This window comes from Patagioenas fasciata, chromosome W (assembly GCF_037038585.1).
Source record: "Patagioenas fasciata isolate bPatFas1 chromosome W, bPatFas1.hap1, whole genome shotgun sequence".
NCBI lineage: Eukaryota > Metazoa > Chordata > Aves > Columbiformes > Columbidae > Patagioenas > Patagioenas fasciata.
This window is the reverse complement of record NC_092559.1, coordinates 344189-370006: the sequence shown is the minus strand read 5'-3', so window position 1 is coordinate 370006 and position 25818 is coordinate 344189. Positions and strand designations below refer to the sequence as shown.

The 25818-nt window shown below is 44.3% G+C and overlaps 1 protein-coding gene across 9 annotated transcripts; it reads left to right on the top strand.

The window, feature by feature from the left end:
* On the top strand, positions 1-24616 carry LOC136114523 (mucosa-associated lymphoid tissue lymphoma translocation protein 1-like). 9 transcript variants are annotated; one of them, XM_071801674.1, is made up of 18 exons: positions 1-176; positions 1280-1446; positions 5278-5399; positions 5897-6047; positions 7082-7260; positions 7394-7490; positions 8219-8251; positions 9249-9275; positions 10410-10445; positions 11177-11380; positions 11977-12192; positions 15579-15756; positions 16612-16686; positions 17292-17419; positions 18018-18167; positions 19458-19615; positions 20466-20591; positions 24527-24616. In XM_071801674.1, the coding sequence occupies exons 1-18, from the start codon at positions 16-18 to the stop codon at positions 24593-24595; spliced, it is 2277 nt and encodes a 758-aa protein (XP_071657775.1). In that variant the 5' UTR covers positions 1-15; the 3' UTR covers positions 24596-24616. The 9 variants fall into 9 exon arrangements, with proteins under 9 accessions (XP_071657775.1, XP_071657771.1, XP_071657770.1 ...); XM_071801670.1 differs by lacking the exon at positions 24527-24616 and adding an exon at positions 21370-24128 and having other exon boundaries at positions 10413-10445; XM_071801669.1 differs by lacking the exon at positions 24527-24616 and adding an exon at positions 21370-24128.
* Positions 24617-25818: the final 1202 nt, after the last annotated feature.

The window sequence follows — 25818 nt, the reverse complement described above, 5'->3', positions numbered from 1 at the left end:
CCGGCGGGAGCCGCGATGTGGGAGCCGGGCCGGAGCGCGGCGGGAGCGCTGCCCCTCAGCCGCCTGGCGCAGCCGCTGCTGCGGCGGCTCAGCGAGCTACTGGACCGAGCGGTGCCCGGCCGGGGCTGGCGGGACCTGGCGCAGCGCGCGGGGAGCCGCGGCACGGTCCGGCTGAGGTGAGGGGAGCGGGGCGGGGCGGGCGGGCCGCACCTCAGTTCCCCGGGGCTCGTCCGGGCGGGAACATGGAAACCGCCTGGGGACTGTGCCCTCCCGCTGCTTTTGTCTGTATTAGGGTAAATGCGTTCATTTTCTTCAGCTCTTTCTGCCTGGGTCACATTCTCTAGATCGCTTCCTGATCGTTTTACATCTGTGGCTTTTCAAGGTTTGGTTTAGAGGGCAGTATCTCAAAAAAAGGTGGCATTTCAAATGAAGCACTGAATGTACGTTATGAGGATGTGTCCCTTCTCCGTTATGACTGTAGTGATTAATATGGGGAAGTAGAACCTGAGAACTACAACGTAACCCCTGTCGCTGTGTTTGTTTCTCTGTATTATCCCCTAAGACACTATGAAGTCTACACAATAAAGTATCTCGCCTCCAAGCCTGCATGGCACTGTGACTCAATGAAGGAAACACTAAACAATCTTTTTAGCGGGAATACATAGCCTTGTACTCCCTTTCTGTAGCTGCATTCGTTTCCTTATTATCTGTGTTATTTTAATCTGCTGTGACTGAAAGTGCATGAAGAGTCAACTCCGTAATTTAAAACTAAGCATGTTCATACCTGGAGATGACCTGGAGCAGGTAATGGCGCAGCGGCCGCGGATGGGTGTTTCAGTTCACCTGCAGCAGCCGCGCTGAAAATCAAAGTCTTCCTGGACTTTCAAGTTAGATTTTGACTTACCCTTTACTGTTTCTGAATTAGGCTCCTGAAAATGAAAGGTCCTGTACTTGTTTTTCTGCTGAGACTTCAAAAAGTGAAAATTAGAAGGTGTCTTGATACATTTAGTCAGAAGCTTTAAGTACAACCGTCTCCAGTTTTGTGGCAGGCAACTCACTAATACCACTTTCTGTCTGTGGAGGTTTCACTGTATATATAACCTCTGAACTCTTGAAACTTGAAGGAAATACTGCAACTATGTGCAAATCAGCTAGGAATTTCCGTTCTCTATCTTTTTAAACGGTTTTGTTTGTCTGCAAGTGATTTTTAACTCAGCTCCTTTCTGAGGAGAAAGTACTGACAAGCTCCATGCCATGTCTTTTTCATGTTATTTTGTAGCCCCTCGGATTTAGAGCAATGTTCCCTCAAAGTCCTCGAGCCAGAAGGGAGCCCCAGCCAGAGCCTCCTGAAGCTGCTGGGCGACCGGGGCTGCACGGTGGCGGAGCTGGTGGAGCTGCTGCAGGGCCTGGAGCACACAGAGGCTCTGCAGTGCCTCAGCCTCGCAGGTCAGTTCTGGAGCACAGCCAGGCTCTGCAGGCCTCGCAGGTCAGTTCTGGAGCACAGCCAGGCTCTGCAGGCCTCGCAGGTCAGTTCTGGAGCACAGCCAGGTTCTGCAGGCCTCGCAGGTCAGTTCTGGAGCACATGGAGGCTTCTGCAGGCCTCGCAGGTCAGTTCTGGAGCACAGCCAGGCTCTGCAGGCCTTGCAGGTCAGTTCTGGACTGTGCTCTCACTGCACTTGCTGTTTCACGCTGGAAACACTTGAAGTAATTATTTTCTACAGTAAGTAAAAAACACCTGTTGTGTTTGAATTCCAGTAATTGGTATTCAGATGTTTATCGTAGTAATTGGCTCACATGATTCTGAGATTAAAAGTAAGCCAAGTAGACAAGCAGGCTTAGTGCAGTATTGTTGTAGACTTGGACTTGGCTGCATGGAGATCACAGGTGCTGTCATCCCCTCTGCTGACGGGCTCTGTGTCAAGCTGTGCCTTTGGGAGATGCTTATAGAACTGAAACGGTCAAGTTAGAAAGACAAGTAGTGTTGCCACCCATTCAGGTTACAGGTTTCATTAACTGCATTTCATAGCTTACCCTAATTGAATGGGAAGGGTCCAATTAGTATCAGTTCTGGTGCATATTTGATCTAAATTGGACAGAAAAACAGACTAACCTAGGATAGAACTAGATTATTTTCTGCTAACAGTCTTCTTGCTTCTTCACAAAAATTCTGGAAGTGAGGCAGCACAAGGGAGCGCACGAGTAGGGCTGTGCAAACCAAGTGCTTCTTGCTACAGTGCAAAACCAGAGGGGGTCTTGTTATAAATTAATCTCTTGAAGAACATTATGATCTGTGATAGAATGGATTAAACTTCCTCAAAGGACGACTGGGTAGCTTCATAGAGACTGAGAAACAGCAGCCAAGAGAAACCAAAGCAAAGGGTACCTGAAGAAAGTCTAGATCAAAAATTATTTTGAACTACTTAAAAAGAAGTGGTAGGTCTTGATATTTGCAGTGAGTTTGTTTCAATGTTCAGGAGTGGCTGATGCTTGAAGTCAGAGCACAGATTTGCAGCTGCCCATTTGTTCTAATAAACTGAAAAGAGGTTAAGTGTTGCTCAAGTTCCTTTAGGAAGGGGATTGTTTTGTGTAGGGCCTGTATAGCACCATTCTGCTTTGTTAAACAGTTTTCTGCCAGCTGCTTTGGTGCAGTTAAAATGGCAGAAATCTTTGTGAGCCTGTGGGTGTACGGGTTAATGAGAGTACAGTGTTGGTGCTGCTCGGTGGTCTGTTCTGGCAGCGATGCTACTTCAGTAGCTTTAGGGCAGAGATGTGTGTTAGAAGCTGGGACGTTGCTTTGTTTGCAGCAATACAGAGGATCTCAGAGAACCATAGATTCCCAGAACCAACTTCCAGAACTTGTTTGTCTCAGAGGTTAGGCACTTGACTGTCACAGCTGATTAACTCCGTAGAAGATCTTCTTCCTTTAAAGACATGAAATAGTAGTAATAATAATTTTAATACATCTTGGGTTTGGTAGTGAGAAAGCGTGGGCATCTTGTTCTTTGGGTCACTTCTCTGTCCCTTTTCTGCCCTTTTTTAACCTCATCATGTTATGAACTTGCACAAAATGAATTAAATGTGAAGAGCTTTCTCCCAGGCTAAGAAGGAAAAAAGGCTGACTATGTGATTTGTGGTGTTGCGGTCTAGTCCTTGTGCAACCTCGCGAGTTGTGGTGATTGAACCGAGGGCAGAGAGGTGGTTTTCCTCTGCGGGCACGTCTCTGCTCCAGCAATTTAGCCACTTCAGTCTGAATGTGAACAATCGAGTCTGAGTTTCCAGAAATGACTGATAATGTCACTGGTGTGTCAGCTAAGAATGTAACAGTTGGATTATAGTTAAGATTGTAAGTGCACGTTTCAAAGTCTGGGAACCATAAATGTCAGTTTGCCATCCTAAAGGTAAAAATCAAGTTTTGCATTTTCCAGGGAAAATTGAAGAATTATTTCTGTATCATTGTAATCATTCAGAAAATTGAGCCAGAAGCTTTTCTTTTTGAACCATTAAAATTCTGTGGTGCTTGCAGGAAGTATCTGTATAGTGCTGGATGAGTTGCAGGAAAAGAAATGGAACTGTGAAGAAATTATGAATCAGATTTCTTAGAACTTGTTTGTAGTGCTTCCAAGGAGTGCAAAATACTAATCTTACAGAGAATTTGTTTTTCTCAATTACTTTCCTAAGAGATATTAGCAATGCGAATCAGGAGAGATTTAAAAAAAGAAAGAACGAAGTCTTTGGAACGATTAGGTCTTCTGTCCTTGAAATGGAAATGATGTCATTCCTGTTTGTCTTGGTTACTGTTAGGCGGTTATGATGCTCAAAACCTGTATTTAACACATTCCTTTTGGCTGTGCAAGACAGCATGGGAACGGTTAGTGAGGAGGCGAGGTAGCGATCTTCAGGGCTGGGGGGCAGAGGGAAGTTCCTGTAGAGAAAGGCAGGGAATTCTCACATCTTGTAGCTGTTTCAGAGTAGGAGGGTGTGTGGAGGAAGTTGATACAGCCAGCTTCCCTGCTAGAGAGAGCGCGGAACGTCCAAATGTCACATCATCTCTGTTGCGGTCTGTTGACCACATGGGTTTCTGTTCAGGGTTCAGCCCCTTGATCAAATTGTTACCATTTCTTTCCTCAAACATTCTCTATGAGGAAAAAGTTCTGATGTGCAGCTCAGCTGTTAAATGTGGGGGGGATGAAAAGTAAACAAAAAGAAAACTCCTGGCAGAGTGTAATAAAAAGGCTGGGAGCAAGTGACAACCGTGAGCCTTTCACTGGGATATTTACCATCTCTTTGCAGCTTTTTTTTACACAGCTTCTGGTTTGTACTATTCTGTAGGATTACTCCCCCAGCAACTTGGAATGTTGCTTCTGCACCAGACTGCGCTTTCAGCTTCTGCAATGCATTTTCACTAACTATAAAGAAGGAACTACTTTTGCCCAGAACAGGGAAAGTAAAATGCCTCTTAAAAAAATTGAATATCTTGTACACACCCCTGTTTTGTATCGGCTTGTTCGTTTCTGAGAGTAACGAAATGGTGATGAAGTGCCTCTGTACTGCTCAGTGTTTCTGTGATTTTTCTGTAACTACTTGTACAGGGCCTAGCTAGGATGGAGTTTATTTTCTTCATAGCAGCTCGCGTGGTTCTGTGGTTTTGATTTTTCACCAAATCGGTACTGATAGGACACCGTTGTTCTAGCTTTTGCTGAATGGTGTTTGCACAGCATCAAAACCTTCTCTTGTTTCTTGCTCTGCCCCCCGTGAGCAGATTGGGGGTGTGCAGCAGGCTGGGAGGGGGCACAATCAGGCAGATCAGCTCATAAAGTTGCGTGAGAAATAGTCGAAAAATATACTATGCTGTCGTTAACCTATCCGTCTGTCAGGCTGTGCTTAATCTTAATCTGAAAATTAACAACTTCTATAGTTGGGAGTGAGCAAACTGTTAAAACTGAGAATAGCTTTCCCACAAAGGATCTGTGGTGCCATTGGAAGTATTATTTGCTTGAGTGAGTAGAGAGCTGCCTGAATGATCTACTTCGAATCTTCAGTAAACTCTGTGGAGTACTGATCAATTTAAGCATGGATTTTATGTAGAGGAAGACAATTTTGAATGTATTGAAGTCATATAACTAATTGGAACTGCGTGTATACACAGTACAAACAAATCATTTTCAAATATATTTAATGACAGAGACTTTCTTTGCTCAAAGGACAGTTTAAACGCAGATTTAAATTGTGGTATTGTATTTCTTAAAAACATTTCTATGTGTGAATTCTTTTTTAAAGGTATAAAGATTGTGGTACAGCCAGACTCTCAAGCAGTGCTCGCTGGTCAGGTCGTCAAGCTGTGTTGTTGGGCAATGGGACACCCATTTGTGCATTACCAGTGGTTCAAGCAGGAAAAAGAGGTAATAGTTGATACAGAATATAGATTTTTGGTTTTATAAGTGATCAAAATAATAGGTAGTCATGTGGGGTGATACTTTTTTAAAAAAAAGGACTATTACTCTTATTTACAAGGAGAGAAGATTGCTATATATACTAATAAAAATAGTGTTTAAGAAATACTGCATAATGACCCTATCAATGTGCTAAAACAATAAGATACTCCCTTGTATTCAGACCACTTCATCTTTGGAGGCTGATCTTGGAATGTGACGGTAAGGAAACTGTAAGGTTGGTTGTCTCTCAGCCTACTGAGAAGTTTAACACGGCCTACGGAGAAACGGCCACCCTGGTTGTAGGTATTATTTGTTTAAATGGAGTAAGTTTATGGTGTGTAAAAAAAAACCTGAAGGAGTTGAGGCTGATGTTATGGACATTGCAATAAATATTATCATGTTCAATCCTTGTAACGATTAGATCAATCTAAATGTAAATATTTCTTGGTTCACCTATAATTCAGATTCCCCATGGTACTTCTCCAGAGCTGGTTTTGAATCCGGTGAACGTAACCGATTCTGGCTTTTACATCTGTCGAGTGAACAGTGAATCTTCCTTCGTGTTCAGTCGGTGGGCACGGCTTGAAGTTCGTGATGTCCAGGATACCTCTCATGGTGAGTGGCAAAAGCATTTTCTTCTGGAGGTCTGTCTTCCTGCTTGTTAGAGTAACGTGGGTCCCTGCTGCTGTCTTGCACAGATGTGAAAGAGGCCTGATTAAAAATGCAGTGTCCAGTTGTTGGGTTCTTGTACTGGTCACAAAAGCAGAAGAGAAATGAAATTCCCCAGTGGTAGATAAGCACAGAGAGATGGAAAACATGCACAGTCTCAGATCCTTTTAATTCGTAGAAGATTCTTGGACCAGGAAAGCAATTCTTTAACTCTCTTGTTGTTTACCTCTGATTGTAACTTGCTGGAAACTGAGCACACATGGGCTATTCTCAATGCCTGCCCCAAGTGCTCTGGCCTAACAATCAGGACTGCTTCCTCGCCATCCATGTGCTGCCAGTCTGAAAATAAAGGTATTTGGGTAAAGGAGTATCTTATGAAGTTCCCTGCTTTTCTAGAAAGAAGTCTTTCCTTGGCTAGGCCAAAACAGCAAACTCCAGCAGAACGTGTGCGTGCTGGAGGCCTGGACACTTTAGAAAACGTGGACACTGTGGAGTGGAAAGAGTTAACTGCACTCTGGGGAAACAGGACTGAGGTCTGGAATAAGGTTTGGCAGTCAGCAAAGTGCTGAATCTCCCTTCCAGTCAGTTCTTCCGATCTTAATAGGCTATCACAATCTTAGAATTGTACCGACCAGGAAAGAGGAACCAGTCTAAGCCAGAACACCCAGGGAAAAGGAAGAAAGGCTGGGGCTCCATGGGTACGCCTGTTGCAGAATATGTGTTTGCTAATATGATCTTTTCAACTTCATGTAACCAAGCCAGATAATAGTAAAGACAATTTACTGAAATATAAACCCTTGTGAGGAAGAAACACGTGAGTTAAACTGAGTCTTTTTGCTGTGAAGTGCGTGTTCGTGGGTTTTATAAATGATCAGCCAACAATCCAATGTGTGTTACTTGCATAAGGAAAGTCAGTCTGTATGCGGTTAGGTTGTCTCACCTTCTCTTCTTTTTTCCTTCCTTTTTTATTTTTTTCTAAGAGAGCTTAATTGGTTTACCTGAAAACAAGTTGCGCATATGTATTCAGCCCCAGCTGCAAAACCTGACAGTGGGGGATGCTTTGGTACTAGAATGTGGAGCTGTTGGAAACCCAATTCCTCATTACCAGTGGTTCAGAAATGGATTTCCCTTGGCAAATGGGAGCAAAAATATCTACACGGTAAGTTTCTGCAAAGTGCCAGCCTGGGGGGACTAATGCGTAATCACCTTTAACTTAGCACATGAAGCTTCCTTGAAGAAAACGAAACTCATTCTCTGGAGGTCTGGTGACATGACTGGTGATGCTTGTGTAGGTAACTTCCGTGGATGTGGAACATCAGGGGACATATTGGTGTCATGTATCCAATGACCGGGAAGATCAAGACAGCGAGAAGATAGAAGTCGTTATAGGTAAGGAGTTTTCCTGTTTGATATTGGTCAGTCGATCGGTTTATCAATTTCTTCTTATCAATTGAATTTATCAATTCAGTTAGGCCAAGCACACAGCCTTCTGTATTTTTAGTTTATCCTTTTGTTAAAACATCTGTGCTTGCTTGCAGCAAATGAAATTTGAGAGATTTATCAGTTATAAAGTGCTTTGAGTTTTTATGGTAGCCAGCATAGAAATGCTACCACTTTTTAGCAATGCTAGCATGTACATGGCTCACCAGCAGATTGCAAGCTGGTTTCTTCATGGTTTTTGACAACTAAAACCAGTTTAACTCTTGTTGGTGATACAGGCCGAATTACAGTGAGTCCTTCAGCAATCAGGACAGCTGAGATTATTCATAGCAAACAGAATAAATGAATATATGAATATAACATGGTTTAGTGTGTGTACGTGTATTTACAGTAAACTGAAGAGATGATCTGTTTATACAGCTTTCAGATACATCTGGGAATACTATTGCATAATTCATATGAAAAGTTTTTTCCTATCCTAAGAAATACTCTAGTTTAGTACTTCTGAGTTTTAGTAATAATTACTGTACAGTGCTGTGGTCAGTGATGATTTATACTGCTTTAAAATGAGCCAAATTGCAGAAAAGCTTGGAAGTGACCCTTGTCTTCCACTTTGTGTGCTGACTCTCGTAACTGAGAGCAATTGTCTTCCAATTTCTCCCCCCTTAAAACACAAGGAAGGAAAGCTATGGCAGTGGAGTGCACAGAAGGTAAAGTAAATCTTTGGTTGTGAATCAATTACTAAAAATTAATGGCGGGGTGATGGATTGCTGAATGTGTTGCTGGAAAGCAGTCTGGCTTAGGAGCTTCAGTCTATTTTAAAACATGCGTGTGTGATGCAACATTCCTTCTGCATGTGCTTTTCTCCTCTTTGCCTTGATACCATGCTCTAGAGCACAAGGGTGAAAAATAAAGCTACTTTCTTCTTCTGTAATACAGGGTGTTTCAAAAAGATGGACCCAATTTGAAATCACTATATATTTGAAATTGGGTCCATCTGTTTGAAACACACTGTATTCAGAGTTGTCCATTTTTGCACTGGTTTCGTGTCACGTGCTTACAGTTTCTAGAGATCTGTAAAGATTTTGACATTTCTTTGGCTGAGTCAGGAGGCAACATCCTCACGAGAAGAGCTGAAGGTGTTTAGGAGCCCGGGCGAGCCGGGTTTCCGAGTCAGCCGCTTGCATGACGCAGCTGCTGAGACCAGTCGAGCCTTCACGTCTGCTTTGGCTTGGGGGTGTCTGCGTTACCTGGTGGGGTCCGATGCAGAAACCTCCTACTTACCTGTATTTAACTACCCTGAAAAGTAAGATTTCTTGCTCAGGATGTTGCCTTTTCAGCAGTCCTTCAAATATCTTTTTCAAACGGGTGATTCCTGTGTCTTGTTCCTTACTCCTTCAAGCTGCCTGCATGCCTGGGGTTGAGGCTTAGTCTGTGGTTTTCCCTTTGTTTCAAGATCTACTATGTTCTAACGCTCTGTCTAGCATAGCGTAGTGTATTGGTGTAGCATTTTCTCTTCTCTGTTTGTGGAATAAACATTGAGAGTTAAATTTACAGAAATGCAAAGCAAAAAGTATTTTAGAAAGGCAGTTTGTTTTCTACCGTTCAGCTTCAATGAATAATGGCATGACACTTTACGGTTTTTAGTAATAGAAATCTATTTTTTCTTCTTGTTTAAACTGATTTTATTGGTGTATTTCTCCACAGAAGAGCTGAGTGATCTTCAAGAACCAGGTAAGTGCTACGTTTTGGCAGACTTATTTTCTGATCTTCATTTTATGTTACAAATCACTGAAGCTTAGTTGGGTTGCAATATATAGTTTACATTATTTGGATGTATTTATAACTGGGGATTTAATATTGACATATATCATGTTAAGAGCAGCACAGCTTTCTGATTCCAATAAATTAACTTGAAGAAGATAGTAAATCATAGGGCTGCTGTTATCTTTGTAAAATCACGCAAAGCTTGTCTTTTATACTGTACGTATACTTGTACAGAAGAAATTAGCTTTCTTGTCTCTGGCTGCTTTGGACTCTTAAGTTCTAGTATGTTGCTGCTCTTTTAGGTGGTGAAGGTGAAAAGATGTAGGTGTCTCTGACTGTCACCCATGATATATTGAGTTGATACATTTCTTAAATTCATGCTGGAGTGAGCTAATGTGATTTGAAGCCCGTTTGATTTTTATTCGAGAAACATAGATCTAGAGTAGTGCTCCATAAGGGGTTATCCCTGATCCAATGTTCCCAAAATCTCTGGTCATGAAGCTCATCCAATTTCCTGGGTTAGACATCACAGATACGTTTACTTTTGCCAAGACTTAGCTGTAGTCACTGAAGTGGTGCTGTCACGGTGTGTAACACGTTATCCAGTGTGTGACCTTGGCGTGTCACTCGCCTGTTCCTCTGGGTTCAGCATCGGCTCTGCAACCCTCTGCAACGTCCAAAGTAAAAGAGTTTTCACGTACAGATGGTCATCCCTGCTAAGCATCCCCCGTCTTGCACATCTGAGTTTCATTTGGAGAGGATGATCTGTTTCGAATGTTGCTGAACATGCTGGTGTGCAGTTTGTGAGATTCAAAGTTATACTGTAAGCATCTATGATTTCTTAATTAATAGAAGTAGCTATTCACATCCTAGTAGGCTGTTTGCTGGAAGAGGGTGAAGGAAATCAGGTAAACAACAACAGAACAACACCCAAAACCTCACCAAAACAAACAAAAAAAGAACCCTTGTTTTGTCCTAAACCAGTAACTTGTTAGGCAAAGCAGCACCGGTAGACTATGGCGTATGGAACACGTGGTTCATTTTCTGCCATTGGCAACTGTGGCTAGTTACTGACAATCTGCTCTTTCAATCTGTTTCAAGCAGACCTGCTAGAACGGTCAAATCACAGACCTGTTGGTAAGTAGTTTTGTATTTATTTGTTGTATGTATTTCATATCTAGGGAATAGATTTTGCTGCTTCTGAATGTTGCCGCGTCTGCCACTGCTAGTGCAGTAATAATGCATGTAAGTAGCTGCAGGGAGTGAGGCTCGTGTATATTTTTGTAGTGCTTTATAATGCTTGCATGCCCTTTCAGCAGTAAACCGTGGTGACGGCACCAGTATTTTTAGTGACTCCGGGGAGCGTCTACAACCTCTCATCTGTTTCAGTTTACTGTTTCGCATTCCTCTGGCCATGGCCTTAGCCAGCGTGTCACTCCCTTGCTTTGAATACTTCAACAGTGTGGTGGTTTTTTAAGAAACATAAGAAAATTTGAGGGTTTTTGAGAAGGTATACTGACCATAGCTTTGGCAACTTGTTATATTTCTTCTTGCATGGGGGAATTCAGTAATTGTCGGTTCTTTCAGAAAAATGAAAGAAATGGGAGATGTTCCTAGTGACAGGTTGTTCGGTCTGAGATGCGTCACAGTTCAGATATGCTGACTGTCAGACCGCACTGAACTGGTTTTTTGGATGAGAAGAGAATTGAACTCTATTGTTGGTGTTGGATGACCCTGAAAATCATACAGTGTTGTGCCTGAAGTGAAATCGGGTACTGTTTTCAGTTTAGAAGAAATTGAATTTAAAGATATTGAACACATGGAGTATATAAAGGTGCTATGGTTTTGATTTTCCTTTATCTTTGCAGCAACAGACAAGGTAGCTCTGTTAATAGGAAATATGAGCTACTGGAATCACCCCCAGCTGAAGGCTCCGATGGTAGATGTCTATGAACTGACCAATCTGCTAAGACAGCTGGATTTCAAAGTTGTTTCTTTGCTGGATCTTACCGAGTCTGAGATGCGAAATGCAGTGGATGAATTTTTACTTCTTCTGGACAAAGGAGTATATGGTAAGAACACGTGATCCCCCTTCCGAAGTAGGTCAGCTTGGCGATGTATGAAGTACACAAACATCCACTATTTACCTCTGCCAGCTCAATATATGTGACAGCCAAACGAACTTCATGGCAAATAGCACATATGTAGAATTGGAGAAGTAGGTAAAAACACCCACCAGCATATCCTCGCCTTTGGTTAAAATGTTATTTTTTATTCTTACAGCAGATGAAATGTTTGAAGTTTTTTCTTTAACCACTGCTAACACTGCAGTGCACTTCCCTGTTTGACAGCACTGATGTGTTTATCTGCTAGAAGCTGCTGCATCTGCAGAGCGTACTTGACAACACGCACCGCAGAAGATGCACGTCTGTACTTAGAGGTCGTTAGCACTCATTTGCAGGAGTCTGTTAGGCAAGAGCAAGAACAGTCTGTTGTGTGACCTGTATTAATGTGTTATGAGAACAAGCAGGCAGCAGAGTAGCTGGAAGCTGTGTAACCGAGGCTGAGAAGATGAGCTGCAGCCTGGAGCAGCAGCCCTTGTTCCTTTAGGAGGCCTCTTGAACCCCTTCGTAAACTCCTCTTGTCCCCCTCCTTCCCGTGCCCGTAGGTCAATGGTGTGGGGAGGCCAGACCCGTGGCACACATGGGCTGCTCGGTTGTGCTCTGCTGCGGAGCAGCCCTAAGGACCGCATGTAGATGTTCTGGGCTTTCTGGTGGGACCCTGCTGTTCATCCCGTCGTCTGCTGATGGCTGCAAAATGCTCTGGTTGTGCTGCAGCGTCTCGTCAGCGTTGGTTTTAGTTACGGGAGGACAAATGAAGCCAAGTATGTGTACTAGAAGATGTGTGTTTAACACGTTTATCTTTTTTCTATAAGTTTTTGGTGAGTCACACATTCATTCGTAAGACACCTGTAACAATATTCGTAATAATTTTAAGCTCTGTTCCACATGCTGCACAGGAGGGCCCTTGCTGGGATAACGACTAACGCGTTGGATCTGGTGTGCTTTGCTGCTACGGGTATGCAGTGATTCTTAGGTGATTACTCATGTATTGGGATTCCTTGTCTTGCATGAACTTGACTTCGAGAGACACCGCACAGGACAGAACTGGTGGCTGTACTGGCCAGGGGAGGGCGTGGAGGAATTGAACACAGAGCAAAACCCTTCCCGTCCCGGGTGGAAAAAGCCCAGGATGACCTGGCTCGGCGTGGAGGAAAAGTTCTTCTGTGGACTGTGAGGTGTTGGCTGCTGACTGCCACTATTTTCGTCATTTTTCTAAAAGCTGAGATTGCATAAATGACTCAAGAAGTTATTTAGAACAGAGACCAAAAAGTTCTGCCAGTTGCCCTGTTTAAAATGCAGAATTCCTATTGTAACACCCACCCGAGAAAACATTATTTGATTCTTTTTTGGAACACAAAGTCAGATTATTTCTTAGAATGACTTTTGATGGTGTGTTACCTGATGCTCTGTCTGTGCAGAACTGGTTGATCTGACATTTGGGCATTTATGTCAGAGCCAAAACTTGCATGACATGAAGACTAATTATGGCACTAAAGTTTAATGGACTTTATGATAGCGGTTTTCTTTTTTAATTCCCTGGGGAACAGATGTGCTTATATATTTGAGTGAGGTTTTAGGTTCTTGCACCTTTTGAGTTTTTTCTATAATTGTTGACACGAATTTAGAAACTAAAGTACCGAAAGGCTTATGGAAGCCCTTGTAAGGCTTTCATAACATATTTTTGCAGTTGTATTTCCCCAGCAAGTTGATGTTTCTGAAAGGTAAGCAGAGCATTCTTCTAGTAGTATTTGGCAATAACTGCTTCAATTTAAATGGTCGCTTTATTCTTTCTGGATAGTGTCTATAAATGGCTTAAAGTATATAAAAGATGCTGTCAGTGCACAAACAGATGATGATTTATTGCGTTTTTAGTGGGCATAGCTCCAAACAGGAGAGGCACAGCGGCGGCTTCTGTTTCGCCCTTGTTACACATATTCGTGATGCCTGATACGACGTTGTGTAATTCTTGCTTACTGCCAGGAAAGTGGCATTTCAAATACTGTTCCTTAACAGCAGGTGTAGTGAACAAACCGATGATGATTGTCTCCTCTAATGTCTTAGTTTATGTTGGTGTAAATGTAGGGTGCGATTAAGATTGTATGCCCCAAAGGGTAAAGGCATAGACCTGTATTTTTAAAGGCTAAAAATAGTTAGGCTACTTTATTGAAAACAAGAGAGAGAGAGAAAGCAGAGAGTGCAGCAGATATCATTTAAACGCTGACGTCTGTGAGGAACTTGAGCCTGCTTAGAACTGTTGTGTCGAAGTGTCTAATGAGGCCCTCCAAACATGTTTACTGTGCTTACTCTGGGTATGCACAGATTTATTTCTGATCGTGAGCTCAACATATTAACCGTTGCAGGTACTCGTAGGATAAGCATAGCACAGTCATCTGCCAAGGGTATAAAACAGATGTTGTAATTTCTGAGATATTTGTGTTCATTGAGGAAATACTCTGATAAATTGTACTTTACATGAAAGATACTTCTTCCATTCCATCAGTCCAGTTACTTATCTAACATACACTTGGAGATCCATATAATCTCCAATAGAACCTTGATTTATGTCCAGATCCAGACTCTGTGGAAATCAGATGTAAGCGTTTCCCTTTAACCCAGTACCTGAGATGCAGTCATGTGCTTGCCGCTTAACTTCCTTTTAACTCTCTTGAAACCACCTGGTCTTGGGTAACCACCGGAATCTTCTAAATAGTCCAGTAGTCCCTTTATTTGTTCAGGTTTTTAATCATGTACTTTACATTCCGTGCCCTTTAGAAATCTAACGTTTAACTGAATAAAGCTGTTGCGGTTTCGCAGGGCTCTGGCGGCCGAACAAGCGCTGTGCTCCCTGTCCTCGGGGAGCACGTCCCGCGCGTCCCTGTGGCACCCGCTGGCTGCTCCACCTGTTTGCCGTGAGGAGCGGGAGCGCTGCTGATGAACGCAGGGGCTTGCAAGGGCCTGACACGGTTGCCAATGACCTGGGAGCTCACAAGCGAACAAGAGCCCTGGGGTAGTTTGGAGGGCTGCAGCTAGGTCTGGGTGTTCTCCACAGAAGGGGCAGGGCTGTGTGGAGAAAGTGTTCTCATTTTTTCAGAGCTGTCTGTAACAAAAAGGTAAAAATAACGGCCTACATGGGCTGATTTAAATGTAGATCTTTTTAGTATGTCAGGGTGAGGCTTATTTTGGTTTTTTTCTGAAAATTCAAGTTTTGTAGTGACAGGCTTCGTAGCTATTTTTAGTGAGTAATGCCGTAAGAAGACCATATCTCCAGTTACATAGATGCTCATTTCTCTGTTGACTTTGATTCAGCCGCAGCCCTGTATGCTAACTGGGGATCTGACCCATAGACTGCTTTGTATAGATGAATAAAGATTATCTTTAGAAGATGGAACTTGCCATAGATAAGCAAGACCAGCACTGGGAACAGGCAAATGGATAAACTGTACAGAGGAAAGAGTAAAGCTAAAAGCTTGACAAATGCTCTCACTGTGCAAGCAAGGTTCTCCTCTCAGTTTTCCTAGTTAAAGTACTTTTAAGAATTGCCAATGATTAATGGCAAGTAAAAAAAATAAGTAAAGGAGAATAATTTTAAAGATAACAGCATCCCATTAGAAAAAAAGGGAAAGCAATCCATCCAAAGCGCTCAGCGTTATTTTCTCTAGCTGTGAAATCTACAGTGACTCACTGCACTCGGAGCTTTGTAACTGCGCATGTGGAGAGGATGTTTTACAGCTGCCACATTTCCTTCTGCATGTGGATGGCTTTTATCTCATACGTGAGATTATTTCTCATATATAAGATTGTTTCTGTTAGAGATCATCACTCTCTCTGTTTTCAGAGAATTTAACTTTGTGGTTTTGATGCACATACCTAATTGATTCTATTGCATGAGTGATTTTTTGGTAACCTGATGTGTCTGTGTATTGTGAAGTTGTTGTTCACGTCGTTCCCTGCCTCCCCTTCCTTCCTGTATTAGCAAAGATGTACCGATATGAAAAAAGCTGTGTGGAGTAGCTTGAATGATCTTCATCTCCCGCAGACACGTAGTGCGGACGTAGTGCGTGGCGTCCGTGACGGTGCTGGTGTTTACAGAGATGTTCCAATGTGCTCTCCAACTGTGTTTCCAGTCACACATGTTTTGAACTCCCAGGTTTGTTATACTACGCTGGCCACGGCTACGAAAACTATGGAAACAGCTTCATGGTTCCTGTCGATGCTCCAAACCCCTACCGATCTGCAAACTGTCTGTGTGTGCAGAATATCCTGAAACTAATGCAAGCGAAAGAGACGGGACTCAATGTGTTCCTGCTGGATATGTGTCGGAAAAGGTATCATCTCATAATTCTTGACCAGTGAGAACTGACATTACATGTTTGCAGGATGTTTTTGCTTCCAATAGAAGGAGAGGGTATAATGACAGTACTTTTGGGAAGCCACTGTGAAGTTCAGTTTATTCACTGCAGCGACAGATTAAAATGGAGCCTATTTTAAAAACAAATAAAACCAAAGAGCCACTTGGGGAGGATATCAGGGATGTTGAGGAAAGCTGGACTTCGTGCTGAGGCGAGATGTCTGGTCTGGCCGAGAATCCGCTGCCCTTGGAAGCTCGGAGTTCTGAGGATTCGCGGCCTGCACGCGGGAGCTTTGGAAGTCAGCGGGGTTCATTCACACTGAGTTTGCCTTTGGTCGTGGGTGGAAATGGGAAGCTGGTGATTAGACACTGATTCGGTGGGCAGATGCTTGCCTCTTGGTTTGATTTACGTTTATTTCTTCTTTTGTTGTTGTTGTGTAAAAGTTACAAAGTGTCAGTCTTATTAGATAGAAGTGAAATTAGGCATCTTAAAGAAGACAAGTTACCCTTTCCCCTTGCATTGTTACCCATCTTCATGGTTACAGGGAGGAAGCAGAACCCATATGATCACAGACATGTTAATTTGGCAGGAGGGCCCAGGTGAAGTGCATATTTCAGAACTCTTTAAGGACGTGGATTCTGTGGACTGCTTTTATGCTGCAGATATTGTGTCTTTATTTAGAGCTTAAAGATCCACTGGTTTATCGCATTTTTCTAAACAAAGTACTGTTTTCTTTCCCTGGTAAGAGACTACTATGCTGTACTGTAGATTTGTCACCATTATTTTTTCTCCAATTATTATTGTACTTTTTTATGTTTCCATTTATTGCAGAAATGAATATGATGACACAATTCTTATCTTAGATGCTCTGAAGGTTACAGCCAACATCGTTTTTGGATATGCAACGTAAGGAAGTTTTTCTCTTGCTGCACCACAGGGGGTTTCAAGCCAGAAGTGGCCACTGAGATTGTATAACTAAGCTGTTACAGAAGAGCAGTAACCGTGGTGTTAAAGGACCGCTAATTTATATCCGTGTCCGTGTCCTCATACTCTCTCTTTTACGTCGCTCTTTGAGTCATTCCACAGTGTAAGTGACTGTGGAGATGCGTTTGTAGTGATTGCCAGTATTTCACAGAACTACACACTGGGGTGGGAAGGGAACTCGAGATCACCTGGCCCAAGCCGCCTGCTAGGGCATGTTCACTAGAGGAAAAGCTGTTGAATAGCAGTAGTTGCGCTTTAAGGAATTATTCTGTGACAAATTCAAGCTCCTCAGATGAACAGTTTGACATCAGCTCTGGTCTGTGGCTTGACCGCAAGTGGAGCCTTCCCAGGATGAGCTGCTTGCAAGGGAACACGAGCAGGTTGGCCTTAGGCAGAACCTGGTTTTCAAGTTGTAGGGTTTCTTTCCCCCGTTTTGTGCTCATTTTTACTCCTTTTGTCCTCATGTTGATGTTAATCATGCAGATGTTTCAGGGTGTTTTCCTCGTCTGATGTTGGTGATCTCCTAGGTGCCAGGGAGCAGAGGCTTTTGAAATTCAGCAGTCAGGGCTGGCCAATGGGATCTTCATGAAGTTCCTGAAGGACCGTTTGCTGGAAGACAAGAAGATTACTGTACTGCTCGATGAGGTTGCAGAAGGTGAACTCCAACTCACTGCACTGAGTCTTCTCAGCCTGCATTACTAGAAACCTTTTTGCTTAAATGTCATTTATCTAATGGTGAATGTGTTAAACTACTTTAAGCTCTTTCTTGTTGCATTTTGTTAAAGCAGCAGCTTTTATCGAGAAGCAGGTGCTACTGAGCAGCACATTAACAAAGATCATGACATTATAAAGGGATGTGAGCTGCTTTACTAGTGATCAATTTTATGCTCTTCTTATTAGTGAACCATATTTGTTCTGAGTGTCTTTCTGGATGGAGCTTTGAGTTGTCCATCCACAGATATTACTCTTGTCTTGTGGTATTAGCTGCTAATGGTAATCCAGTCATTTCCACATTCATTTTAACAATTGAGTCCTGCCTACTTCAAAGAGTGCTCTAGTGATGATAATTATTTGCTCTCTGTCAGAGGGTGTAAGGATACCATAAAGGGCAATCCACTATTTTAATATGCCTGGTTCAGTAATTGTCTTTCCTAATTGATAGGAGAAGTGCTAAAGTGAAGACGGTTGAGGGAAACGTACTGCTTCTGTGCAAACATTGATTTTGAAAGAAAACATTTACATCTTGTTTTTAGATATGGGCAAGTGTCACCTTACCAAAGGCAAACAAGCTCTGGAGATCCGCAGCAGCCTGTCTGAGAAAAGGGCATTGACTGATCCCATCCAACAAACCGCGTCTTCTGCAGAGTCTCTGGCACGCAACCTGCAGTGGGCCAAAGCTCACGGTACGTACAGTCTGGTTGTGGGGTGATCCCGCTGGTACCATGGGAAAAATAATCTCTGGCCTGCGGGTTGCGATACTGAATGGCAGTGGAAGAAATTCAAGTTAATCTGAATTATAATGAACAAGGTGACATGCAGAGTTCACCCTGAGTATCTTTGAGACCTCTCAGAGGCTGAAGGGGAGGCTTACATGATGTGTGCCTGCAGGGATAGTCTTCTAAGAGTCCGTTTGTGTCTGACAATGACACTTCTGAGCCATCGTTAATCCCCTTCTAAAGTCATCACCTAGAATAGCCAGGTGAACTGTATGGTGAAAGGGCATGATGAAAGGTTTTCAATGTATACAACCAAGAACACCAAACCTAGAGTGAGGTCAGTTCCAGGCTTTCTGGGATTCTTTTAAGAAGGGTGCTGAGATTTGAAACCTTTTTATGTTTTTCACCTAAATATGCTGGAGTGTATTTTGAGATTTCTTTGACGGATTGGGCAGAGGGTCAGAGGCGGCATTTTCAGACCTAACTGGTCCTGCAGGCAGACCCTTTCACAGACGTGTATTTTTATTCGTGGAGTCAGACCCTCAATTCTTGTTTGTTACTTGTTTGAAATGCAAAACAAAAATTATAAAGACATTATGATTTATTTGTGTTAAGCCATGCATAGAAGAGAACGTCTTTGGAATTTGGGAAAAGAGTAGCCTCTATATTTGTATAAAGCTCTGTCTACGATAACGATAAATAACCCATTTCAGTGGGAGCAGAAGATTCAGTACAAAGCATACACACACAGAATGGTGAATTGATCCTTGAGCACTTTAGGGTATGTTCCTGTGGGCTGAGAAAGAAGACAAGCACTGCAGGCTGGGCTTTGTGAATGTGTGCGTAGGTTGTGAAAGGAAAAACTGAACGTGAAACTGGTTCTGCAGTCAAACCCAAAGGTTCTTATCATGCTATAGCTGAGTCTCCTATATGTTGGATATATACCGTATCACCGCTCCTGGTTTGATTACGGGTACGGAACAAACTCTTGTGTCAGTAAGCCATGTCTTAGTTACGGTAACGCGGCCTTGCTGTCTGAGCAGGGATGGAGCCGTCTCTCTCTGGCAGCGCGTGGATCTGGCAGACAGCGCTGCTGCCCGGCCGGCGTCGGAGCTGGGCCGCTGCGGGGCGAACACGGGGCGGGAGGAAGAGATCCGTGCTTCCAAAACTTCTGAGTTTAAAACCAAAATAAAAACAAAGAGACAATGCAAATGCTATGTTTTATTTAGAATGTGACGATACGTTATTTATTTGCAGAGCTTCCAGAAAGTATGTATCTTGAATTCAGATGTGGTGTTCAGATTCAGTTGGGGTTCGCAGCTGAGTTTTCCAACGTCATGATAATCTACACGCGCATAGTGAAGAAGCCACCTGAAATAGCGGTTTGCAGAGCCTACGTCACAGACTTCGTGCTTGTAAGTGCTTCCCGCTGCTGCCTAGTGATCTCTGGTCTGCCGCTGTCCAACTGCATCTTTGGGGAAAACGGGTCTGCGTGTGTGTGTCTGAACAGATGCACACATTTACTAGCTTTTAAAAGGCATATTTTTAAGATAGATGAAAATCCATAAAAATTAATCTGGGAACATCTTTTTCAAAGTCTCCTTTGTTTTTCTTTGTCCAGTGTTAATTATTTGTTACATTTAAGTAAGGAAGTTGAATGTCTGTAGCTCCTGGGTGAGCTGAGGACACGTCTGCCTTGCAAGACAAGCTTTCTTAGGCTTTAGTTCTACAGTTCTTTGCACCTGAGTGGTCCTGTCCTGTTACATTGATGTTACTCAGCCAGTCACAGTAAAGAGAAGGATAAGACTGAACCAGAAAGCTCCTCGGGGCAAAAAACTTTCTTTTTTGATGTTTATGAAAGAGGACGTGGGGCAGAAAACATTCTTAGGTAGAACAAACAGGACATTTGTGATGCTTTATGAATAAAATATTTGAGTTAATGTGCATAATAACTACATGTATTTTTAGCCCACAGAATAAGTGTTAGGTACTGTCCTTCATAGTAGAAGTTAGGTAACAAAAAAGCAACGCTGAAGCAAGCACAGCAAGTTTGGCAGGAACCACGGGCAGAGGAGGGTGACCTGCCCAAATGTGACCCCTCTGCCTGCCATGGACAGAGGGTTCTGCAGCTTCGCAAGTAATCCAAGACCGGTGTTCTCTTTTCTTTTAAGAAGAAAGTCCTGAATTTATAAAAAGAAATACGGCTGTTTTATGATGTACAGATTCTGTACCTTCAACTAAGTTCTCATTTCTTTCTTGCAACAGGACCTGGATGTGGATCCTAAAGAGGCCAACAAAGGAACTCCTGAGGAAACTGGGAGCTATCTAGTGTCCAAGGACCTCCCCAAGCACTGCCTCTACACCAGGCTAAGTTCACTGCAGAAACTAAGGGTTAATATCTGGTATTCTTCACAAGTTTTTACAGATACTTTAGATTAATCATGTTGCTTTGCAGTTCTGTTGAGGTAGCTCTGTATTGTCTGCACTCTAAGTGACATGTTCTTTGGAGGGAAAAAATGGCTAATAGCCTAATTTATTGACTTTAGTTTCTTAGCTGAAAAACAAAAGCCAGGGAATCGATGCATGTGCAATCCCGATAGCATCGTGCAAGGCACTGCGTATTTTCTAGGCCCGTACTGAACTTTGGCAAGGTGATTATTTTTGCGAAGATCTTCTGTTGTGCACTGTGGGGATGTTCCTGTGCCCTGTGGTACATGCAGAATGTGACCTGAAGCAGAGCTGCATCTTGCAAGGTTATTTGTAGGAGATGAAAATGCTGCGTACCATCTCCTTGCGTTCCAACCTGTGCTGTTGGGCACGCAGTTTTGAAAGGTTCTCACTTGAACATACTGTGGCACTGTTAAGTTGATCTCTGTATCTTTGCGCCATGAAAATCTGGTGCTGGACGTCACTGGGTATCTCTTCAGCCCTTTTGGCAGCTGGTGTAATACAAGTGCTTCTAGAAATAAAGACACTCAGGTCAGCAAGAATTAACTGAAAGATGCCCTCGGTAAACAAGCCTTGCCTGTGACGCGTGTGGCTTCTGCAAAGGTTAGCCTCCTTCTCCAGTACACTGTGCCTCTTTAAGTGTTTCCTGTATTGTTCATTTGGGGTGGAAGTGTAACTTTTTTTCCCCATCTCTTCCTCCTCCACCTTTCCTCTTTCGCAGGAACACTTGATCTTCACTGTTTGCTTGCACTATGAGTATCCTGGAATAGAAGATACAATGGATGAAAGAAAGGAAGTTAATGTTGGGAAGCCCCTTATTGCTAAATTAGGCCTTCATCATGGATTCAAAAACAAGAACTGCCTCCAGACCTGTTGCGTGGCTAATAATCCTTTTCATAATCAGATGGAATCAAGTCCAGTGGCAAGTCAATACTACATCCCTACTCATTGCCAACCAAATTCCTGTCCAGGCGTTTACCATCCAACCCGTATGTGCTCGGGCAACTTCAGACAGCTGGAGGCATGTTCTTGCAGTGGGACTTCAAGGATATTGGCTACCAGACATGAAGTGCAGAATTACTCCTGCCCTGTGGGAAAGAGTAACGTACCAGTGGAGACCACTGATGACACTGTCGAACTGGAATTCCTTCTCTCCAGCAGCCTCAGGTTCCCTGAGCAGCAGCAGCCGTGACGTGTTGGGGCATCGCCCTGAGCAGGGGACCTGCCGCGCTGTCTGTCTGTCTGTCTGTCTGCTGGAGTTCGGGGCTTCCGGACAGAGGGACTGGGTGGTCTGGAGGTGGGACCAGGAATGAGATCACGACCAAAACTTTTCAGATGCAGAGAGACAAAACTGGACTGAGAGATTTAGGAGTGAAAAAGGCATGGTTTTTATGTTTTTCTCCTACCAGTTGACGTTTGTTACAGGGAAATACCCGAACCCAGCGTTTCCCATTCCATTCTCTGGCGGTCCAACTAACGAGCTCCGGCAATCATGAATTTCTGGGAGGGAGGTGTTAGGGGATGACTGCAGAAAATCCTGGCTGTGGTGGTTTCTCTTGAGATAGTTAAGCCTTGGATCCTCCCAGCTGCTTCTCCAGCACCCACGGGAGTTACAAGATTGACTGTAAATCTATTTTTCATAAATCTTCTGTTTTCAGAGAGGAAGGGCTTGTCCTGTACAGAACCAAGATAAACATGTGTAGCTGTCAGAGGAGAAAATGTTGACAGAATTAAGCAGGAAGATGAACTTTCATGTCCTCTACAATTTAACATGATTTTAAAAAATCCATTAGCTCCAAAATGGTAAATGTACCTTTCTTTCTTCCATCTTTCAGTTTCAGTTGTTCAATATGCAGGGATTTCTTTTTATATAACTGTATTAAAATTAGGTGTTTATATATGTTGTAACAGCCTCCTGTTGAAAATGTAAGTGAATGAGCAAAGGGGGAGCTTTTACAGAAGTGAGTATCTCGTGTTTTAACACTGCAGTGTTCAGAGTGTGCCTCCTGGAAGCCTCAGTTTCTTTCCCTCCTCGTGTATGTGTTGGGACCAGGCTCTGACATCCCAGTCCCTGGATGCTGCTGAACACCGGCCCGGACCGCGCTCTGTGCCGTGGTCAGCGCGCAGTGGCGGGAGAGCTGGCAGCGGGCGAGGAGCCGCGCAGGAGCTGCGCAGGAGCCAGGCCTGAGCTCAGTCAGTAAACAAACATCGCCACTTTTCTTTTTCCTTTTGTTTTTTCTTCTTTTTTAAAAATTTTTCAAGAGAACTACGAATTATCAGAGGGAGCGAAGTCACAATTCATACTGTGCTGGGTTGTTTTTATTAGGATAATGTCTCTTTTAAGTAACACACCTGAGATTTTCACCAGTCTGATTTCTGGAAAGGTGGTCTTTTCATGTTCTGGAAGAACACTAAACAGAAATAGGGGGGAAAGTGCCTGTTCATAGCAAGCAAAGTATTGTACTTGCTTCTGCCTTGGTAATACTGATAAGCAGTATTGCTTTCATTAACATCCCTGTCATCAAGTCATTTGTTTTACTTTAGAGAAATTATTGTAGCAGTTTTCATTAAGCAGGTAGCAAAAACTAGAATAACTGAATCCTTGCTGCGGTGGATAAACCCGTTAGAACCCTCACTGAGGGTGCGGCGTGCTGGTGGGATCCGGCGGGACGCGGTGGCCGGGCGCAGGACGTGGCTGTGCACGGGACGCGGTGGCCGGGCGCAGGACGTGGCTGTGCACGGGACGCGGTGGCCGGGCGCAGGACGTGGCTGCGCACGGGACGCGGTGGCCGGGCGCAGGACGTGGCTGCGCACGGGACGCGGTGGCCGGGCGCAGGACGTGGCTGCGCACGGGACGCGGTGGCCGGGCGCAGGACGTGGCTGCGCACGGGACGCGGTGGCCGGGCGCAGGACGTGGCTGCGCACGGGACGCGGTGGCCGGGCGCAGGACGTGGCTGCGCACGGGACGCGGTGGCCGGGCGCAGGACGTGGCTGTGCACGGGACGCGGTGGCCGGGCGCAGGACGTGGCTGTGCACGGGACGCGGTGGCCGGGCGCAGGACACGGTGGCCGGGCGCAGGACGCGGTGGCCGGGCGCAGGACGCGGTGGCCGGGCGCAGGACACGGTGGCCGGGCGCAGGCAGTGTTAGCATCTCTTGTCTTCAGGCTGGTCTGTGCTGAAAGGTGGAGGTATGTCCGTGGGTTTTAATGCAGCTATTTCCAGATGACAGCCATGCTTGAAGTGATCTGCAATGAGCTAGAGTGTCTGACTTTCTCCTTTGGAGAGTATTAAATAGTGAAATACTTATTGATGGGTGAGGTGTGCCTGTGCATTAATTATTCTGTGTAATTGACTCAGAAATGTGGTGAGAGACATGACCTAGTACGGTAATATTTAGCTGATACTTTGTCACAGTTTTCTAATTTGTATGAAAGCTTATTCTGTTTCTTACTGTATAATAAACTGTTGCTCACAAAATTATATATCTGCATATGTAGTTACTATATTCTGCTCTTCCCAGTTTAAACCCCCCAATCTGTATTCAAACAAGGTGTATAATAAAATAGTTTCATTAAGAAAAAAGAAGGGGCAATCTGAATCGTGAGCTTCAGCTCCAGTTAAACCTGTCTGTGCCCTGGGCCTGTACAGGTTTCCCAAACTGTGCACTTAGAAGGGTTTTTGGGGTTTTTTGCCTTCTAGCTTCTAATGTCTCCGCTGTACTGCTGGCTGGACCAAAGTGGCCCTCCGCCGTCACCTCACAAAGGGATCCAAATGAGTTCAGTAATACTCAGTTTCCGTGACAAATGTGCTAGAGAAGGAATCCCATTAGGAAGCGCGCAGGGTCGAGAGCTCGCTGAGTGTTGGCTGTGTGTTGGCAGGGCCGGCGCGGCGTGGGACGGCCCGGAGCAGCAGCGCCGCGGGAGCACCTGGTGTCTCCTGGGAGCTGATGGCTTTGGAGGATCTACACTCGAACTGTAAGTTATTTGAACATGGGAAAGGGAACATCACAGATGTAGAGACCGGAGAGGGACGTGTGCACGTTGTGTGACAAACGCTGCCTGTGGCAGTAGGGCCTGTGGAGGAAACCCTGTTCTGAGCCCTGCTTGCACAGGGGATGCTGACGGGAAGGCATTTCTTACTGTATCCCTGCCTTTAGAAACCCCTGTAACTGTATCCGTCATTGGTGTGGAGGGTGAAATATGCTGGTTCTCAAGGACAGGCTGCAGGAGGCAGCCGTTTGCTTTGGCCCAGATCCAGTAAAGCACTTTAAAAGTTCAGCATGCATAAATTCAGCCAAAATTTAAATCCCCGTGAAATCAGTGGGATTAAAACACATGACTAAACGTGGGCATCTGTTAAAGCTCTCTTTGCCTTGGGATGCCCGTTCTGAACCGAAGCCTTGTTTTTTTTCCTGAAGCGCAGTTGTTTAGGGATAATACTTTTTGCTTGGAGTATCTGCTAGGTTAGGTTACTTACGTGTTGGTTGTTTGGGTTTGGATGCTGAATAGCTTTGGAGGAAAGGTTTTCAGGTAATCAAAATAAGCTCGTGCTCCTCTGGCAAAGGAAGGGTTGACACGCTTCAGAAAGGCCAGTAGGCTCTGCCGCTTTCCCTCCCCACGCCGCAGTAATGGGGTAATTTAAATGCGAGAAGCCGTTGTTAATGCAGCATTAAACTTCTGAGAGTGATCCTGTTTCTGGTGAGTGATGGGAACAGAGGAGCATGACAGGCTCATCAAGAACTCTCCAAAAATAACAGCTTGAGATTCATTTGGTCTTTTGGTTTGGCATTTTGGATTTCATGCCCTTGGCCTTTGCTGGCTGTGCATTCCCCATCTGGAGAAGACAGCGCTGGGACTCAAGGTGGCACCCGCCGCCCCGGCTCCAGGCGAGAGCTGACAGAAGCGGCCGCGTCCGGAGCGCGGGCACCGCAGCCGCACAGGGCAGGCGGCAGGGGCTTCCCCAGCGCCCCTCACAGCCGGGTCAGACATTTGCTGGCCCCCCGCTTTTGTTTCAGTGCCAGTGGAAATCGGTATGGAAGGTCTTGGTGCCAGTCGGTGAGAATAAAGTTAATATATAATCATAGCTGTCCTGAGAATGACATGGGTAATATTTTTACATATACAAGTGATAGTGTGTCATCAGTGACAGCAGCTTCTCAAATTAGCAGATG

Excerpts from the sequence above, each read along its gene's own strand:
- LOC136114523 (XM_071801669.1), top strand. The coding sequence starts at position 16 with ATGTGGGAGCCGGGCCGGAGCGCGGCGGGAGCGCTGCCCCTCAGCCGC. Across the intron at positions 12,193-15,578 it reads GGGAGGACAAATGAAGCCAA|GTTTGTTATACTACGCTGGC; the intron begins GTATGTGTACTA and ends TTGAACTCCCAG. Across the intron at positions 15,757-16,611 it reads CTGGATATGTGTCGGAAAAG|AAATGAATATGATGACACAA; the intron begins GTATCATCTCAT and ends CATTTATTGCAG.